At 34.6% G+C, this 6190-nt stretch overlaps 1 protein-coding gene across 1 annotated transcript; it reads left to right on the forward strand.

The window, feature by feature from the left end:
- Nucleotides 1-1153, forward strand: LOC105033689 (F-box/LRR-repeat protein At3g48880). Its single transcript, XM_010908587.3, has 2 exons — nucleotides 1-452; nucleotides 546-1153. The coding sequence occupies exons 1-2, from the start codon at nucleotides 106-108 to the stop codon at nucleotides 1021-1023; spliced, it is 825 nt and encodes a 274-aa protein (XP_010906889.1). The 5' UTR covers nucleotides 1-105; the 3' UTR covers nucleotides 1024-1153.
- The last annotated feature ends 5037 nt before the right edge of the window (nucleotides 1154-6190 follow it).

Genomic DNA, 6190 nt, shown 5'->3' on the forward strand with positions numbered 1-6190 from the left:
ACGACTCGAAGACACAGGAAAGTCTAGTGTCAGTTTCGGTATATAGAACCCTGTAGACTTCCTGTGTTTCCAGAGAAAGGCTTGGAGGAGAGCTGTAAAATAGAGATGGCTGGGGGAAGGAGATGGGAGGCCATGGAGTTGGACTGCTTGGTTAACATCTTTCAGAGGCTCGGCATCGAAGACTTGACCCTGGGTGTGCCCTTCGTGTGCAAATCATGGTATCGAGCTTCTCTCGATCCAATCTGCTGGAAAGTGCTCGACTTCCAGGCATTAGACTTCATGCCATGGAGCAATTTCTCAAAGAGGTTCATGAGACGGTACTCTCCGCAACATTTCTCCTTCTCTGGTTTCATGAAATTTGCCATCAACCGCAGCCATGGAGGTGTTGTCGAGCTTAGATTTCCTTTGTTGATTGGTGCTTCATTGAAGGACTTGGTTCATGCTTCAAATCTGTAAGTACTAAGAACCCCTCTCTATTGCTGTTGTTGCTGAGGTTTGAGGTCTTTTTGTCCAATCGTATCTAAATCATTCTGTGATGTTTGCAGGTGTCCTAGATTGAAGATAGCTGTCCTGCCTAGAATAATGTTGGAGGATGAAGAACACATACCTGAACTTGTAGGGAAATGGAAGGATCTCGAACGGCTTGAAATGGAATCGAAGCCTTCATCCTTCTCAGAAATTGCCACACAGATCAATCTTAATTGTAAGAGTTTCACTGGGCTGAGGATGTTTGGTTCTATAAAGAAGGAAGATGTGTTGGCTATCACAAAGTCTCTTCCAAAGATCAAGTATCTGTGCCTTAGCAGGTCATATTTGTGCAAGAAAGAGTTGTTAGCAATAGTGGATGGTTGTAGAGAGCTGGAGAAACTGATTGTGAATGACTGCATCGGTTTCGAAGCTGATGAGGAGGTTCTGAAAAGGGCCTCTGCTATCACAACCTTCGAGCATGAGGGATCGAAATTATATGATGATCTTGGATACGATACTGATGAGTGTGATATCCATCATGTGCGTGTTATATGATGATCATAATTCTAGTGATGATGTTGTTTTGTGCTCTTTTGTTACAGGTGCCATCAAATGGAATCTTCTTCTAGTTTTATTAATGAATCTGGACTCCAGGGAAATTCAAGAGGCTAATTTAGATTCCCAACGTCCAAAATTTTGTATGCCACCCACAACTTGAAAATCCAAAGACAGCTCTAATGTCATTGCTGCCAATTATTGAAACACCACAGTGAGTGAAATCAGATGGGACTAGTGATGATATATTCTCTCACCTTATGACTAACATCATCCAATAAATATGACCTCCTATATCCAGCTGTTGGTTTGTATCCTTTTACCGTGCACAGAGCATGGAGAGTATGCTGTAAGAATTATCAGGTTTATGGCACATAAATCTAGTCTACTGTTTTCTCATGGACTGCATGTTTCCTTTTGATTCTTAGGTAGACTTCCTGTAGTTCTTTCATTTATAGAATGACCTTTCCATTCCTAGTTCTTGTCCTCAGTTCTTGGCTACTGTAACTTTTCCAAGAGTTGTTTCCTCAATTCATGAGAATCGGAAAGTGATGCTGTAGACTTAGTTTAATCTTTTATGAGCCTGTCAAAATTGGCGGTCGGCAAAAAATAATCCGGTTTCAAGGCCATGGACTTGGATCACATAACCTAAGAAAGATAATAAAATAAAAGGATAAAAGTGGAGAAGTTGGATAACACCCATGATTTTCTGAGTTCTGGGCAGAAACTTTGCCCGAGCCTCGATCAACATTTGAGAATCACTCATTAGAAGCTATATCATCCAGTTGAGCCTACACCCTCTAATTAATTCCGAGTCAATCCATCCACAACATGAGATTCAACAAAGAAAAATTCAGCCAGCTTGTTGAGTAGCAGCATTGATTCGGTTCTTTCTAAATAAAAGCATAGACTCAGCTCAGTTTCTAAGAATCCATCTGTTTCTCCAAGCCACAAAAATGGAAACAGTAAGTATATTGTTAAAAGAATGTGGTCGATATATTATATCAAATATGTGCTATTTTTTCTATCCACCAAGCTTCACTAAGAATATTTTAAGCAACTTGCAACTTCTGTTGCCAAGTTAATGGGACCTGCAAACAGTGAGTTTGCGGTTGTCAGTGTTCTAGCTTTCTCTTCACTCGAAAGGGACCTCCAATGAAAAAGACATCCAGAGTCCTCGAGTTTACACTACGCTGTCCCACGTCCTTCTCTTCTCCAAACAGAGCAGATGCAAGAAAGAAATCAAGGTGATTCTTTGTGTACAAAAAAGCCTTAGAGCCCCTGTCTCTAGCGCTCATTCAAGTGCTAGACCATATGCTGTGAAATGTTAACAGATGTCAGACATTAAAGACAGTAGTTTTGCTGATTTGATGTAGGAACATAGGGCACATGTTTGCAGCCTGTAGGAAAATGCAGATGACTAGCTTGGGAGAAATTATTGCCTAGACCACACCCAGATAGACCACTCAAGTCCCATGGTGGATAACATGCCACATTAACCCTTATATTTCATAAATTCCCGATTGTGCATTATCCACCCACGTGCTTCGAGATTTGCACCGGTCTACCTAGACATGATCCAGGCAATAATTTCTCCTAGCTTGGGCTCGATAGAAACAAAAACAATGTAGTGGAAACTCTCAAATTATTGTTCTCAATAAATGTAATCAAGCATTATAACCAAATAAAAGTTTTCGTAATCATCTTAACCTTTTTTTCATTTGTTTTCTACTACAATTTCACTATACGTACTTAAATGTATTGTGCCATTGATAGATATGAAAGTTACTGGTGGATTTCATAAATATCCTTAGGGTTCGTTTGGTTGGGATATATCAAATTAAAGATACTGTGATAATTCTTAAGAATCATTTATCTTGAAAAATGATCGCAAAAGAAAATAATTTCTGCTACATTTAGTTGGTTGAAAAATTACTCTAAAAAATAACACTGAAAAAAATTATTATGTCCAGTTAGAAGTAATCTTATACAAATATATTACCGAATTTTCAACAATATCCTTAAATAAATAATTTAGATAATAAATTATTTTTTTTTCGATCCATTTGTTGGCCATTTATCATCCATTTATATAAACACCATTAATATTGGCTATTTTGAATATTTAAATATATTTACATGAGTTAATAAATATTTCTAAATTAATAATAATTATATTAAAAAAATATTTTATTTATTATAAATAAATTTTAGTATGTTTTGGTATATAAATAAATATATTAATTATTAATAAATTCTGTGTTAGATTGATTGATAATTAATAAATATTTATTAATTATTTAATAATAATTGTTTGTTAATATATATTATTAGTTATACACACTATAAATCAATATATTAATATATTATAATATAAATATATTAATATGATAATATTAAATATATTAACATATTTGACTTTCTTGGTGCTTATTAAAACTATCCACTAAGCTTCACTAAGATTGTTTTAAGCTACTGCAACTTCTGTTGCCAAGTTAATGGGACCTGCACACAGTGAGTCTGTGGTTGGTAGTGCTCTAGCTTTCTTTTCACTTGAAGGGGACCTCCTATGAAAAGGATATCCACATTCCTCATGTTTCCACCAGGCCGTCCCACGTCTCTCTTCTCCAAAGAGATCAGATACAAGAAAGAAACAAAGGTGATTCTTTCTATACAAAAAGCTTTAGCCTTGGGCTCTACTTCTCATACAAGTCCTGGACCATGCTGTGAAATGTTAATACATGTCAATTATTAAAGACAGTAGTTTTGCTAATTTGATGTAGGAACATGGGGCACATGTTGTAGCCTGCAAGAAAAAATTTATAAAAAAAAGCCTTCTTTTGTAGAATTCTAAGATATTTTCTGGGTGATTCTTATTTATTGTTAAATCTTCCAAATCTCGTTGAGAAAATCAAATTCGCCTAAGAAGTAGACAATAATTATGGGAAGAATGAGGGAGATCAACATATTATACTAATTGTAGGATGGTTCCTTCCCTAAGTTTACTAGGATTATTTGCTCCAACTAATACCTGTAACAAAAGCTCATGGCCAACTTCCCTAGAGGAAACACATTTACTACAAGAATGTCAGTGTCCCAAAAAAAAAAAATTCACATTTCAGCAAGGTTTGGAACTACCGTTCAATAACAGAAAATGCAGAGAACTAACTTGGGTTCAATAGAAACAAAATGATGCAGTGGAAAGTCGCAAATCATCATTCTCAATGAATGTAATCATGCATTATAACCAAATAAAAGTTTTCCTAATCATGCTAGCTCTTTTTCATTTTGTTTTCTGCTTCATTTCACTGTATGCACTCAAATGTATTGTACCATTGATAGATATTAAAGTTACCGGTGGATTTCATAAATATCATTAGATCTTTACAACATGTTTCTAGGATTAAATAGCGGTAAACCTTCCTGTTTGAAGCATTCCTGGGATTCATCCTCTTGAAAATCCACAGGTTCTAGTATATACAACTTGGACACCAAGAAAGAATAGGTATACAGAAGTACAAATTGATGCAAAACAAACACAATGAGGATCAGTATTACTGTTACATGCTGTCCAACACATCTGAATATATAGACCAGTTTTTTTGAGAAGCTCAGTCTAATAATCCTCGTAGCAATTCCCATGCGGTGATATGAACTAATTATCTAATCTATTCCCTTCTTATATATATATATTTACTATAGCATTTCAAACCCAAAAGTTTCAGGCATCACCTTCAAGTTCATTTAAAAAAAAAAAAAAAGAATTTGCCATCTTTAAAAAGCATCATAATACAATTGCCTAAATTTTACCACTTTGTATTGGATCAATAACCATGATACACAAAATTAGGCTTATTAACATATGATGGGGCTCTTATTGCTATGAAATAATAGCATATCCTGCTTAGTTTCCAGAAAAGATTTTTAAAAAAGATCAATCATCATTACTTTAACCATCAGTATAAAGGCCAATCCATCAAGACAGCCTTTAGATCACATATTTAATTGTCTGCACCAAATTGCCAACCCTATTATGGACTTAAAAGCTAACTCCAAGAAACAATGCCAGTAATTTGAGAAGTCAAGAAATAAAATGCAGAAGGCAGAGATATAAGATGTCAAATGAGGTGGTAGAAATTAGAAATTAGAGTAGCATCTAAGAGATGCTAGCTCTCCAGGATTGCAATATGATTTATTTTTTGGCTCTCGTTTCCCTACTCACATATTGGTACAAATGGCTAAGAGGATTCATTACATCAACTCCAAGAAATCGGAAGAGGCATACATGATTAGTTTTTGGCTATTTGCCTACTTAAGATGCCGCATATTGCATTGAACAGTGAAAACGATATTTTTGACAATGTCTAAGAGTTATATAACAGCATTTTTTTATATAACAAAAATTTGTAGAACTAGTTGCATCAGGGAGAGTTAAAAAGAATAAGAGTTCTCTAGAAGGTTAAGCCAGTTGTGGAAGGTATTCTATGGCATTGTTTTGCTCATTATTGATTCCACATTTTGGGATTTATATATCTTCTTCTTCTTCTCTTAACCACTTGATTATTTTCCCTTTAGGTGAATGCCTTACAAGTGGTGTCTAACAAGAGAAACCTAAAAAGGAAAAAAAGAAAAGGTATTAAGGAACTAAAAAATCATGACTGTGATTTTTGAGGAACAAATCATATCCATAAAAGCTAAATAGATTTATAAATTTAATGTCTTATAAGCACAAGCACGAGGTTTTTAATATTATAACTTTCAATCTAGCATTAGTGCTCCAAAAAGTGTCACACAAATATTTCATATTGTATGAACAGGTATCCATGGAAGCATAGAATAATCCACTAATAACAAAAATTATTCTACAAACTATAATTCTGATATTACAAATAAGTGTTAATGCATGAAGAATGCATATAAGAAACAACAATAGCATTCTTTATTTCATATTATATGGACAGGTATCCATGGAAGCATAGAATAATCCACTAATAACAACAATTATTCTACAAACTATAATTCTGATATTACAAATAAGTGTTAATGCATGAAGAATGCATATAAGAAACAACAATAGCATTCTTCGTGCTTATTAAAACTATATGAAAAGTAAGAAAATTTCATGTAAGCTGCTCAGTAGAAGACCATCAAGCATGAGACAACAACA

The sequence above is a fragment of the Elaeis guineensis genome, chromosome 2 (genome assembly GCF_000442705.2).
Source record: "Elaeis guineensis isolate ETL-2024a chromosome 2, EG11, whole genome shotgun sequence".
NCBI lineage: Eukaryota > Viridiplantae > Streptophyta > Magnoliopsida > Arecales > Arecaceae > Elaeis > Elaeis guineensis.

Excerpts from the sequence above, each read along its gene's own strand:
- LOC105033689 (XM_010908587.3), top strand. The coding sequence starts at position 106 with ATGGCTGGGGGAAGGAGATGGGAGGCCATGGAGTTGGACTGCTTGGTT. Across the intron at positions 453-545 it reads TTGGTTCATGCTTCAAATCT|GTGTCCTAGATTGAAGATAG; the intron begins GTAAGTACTAAG and ends TGATGTTTGCAG.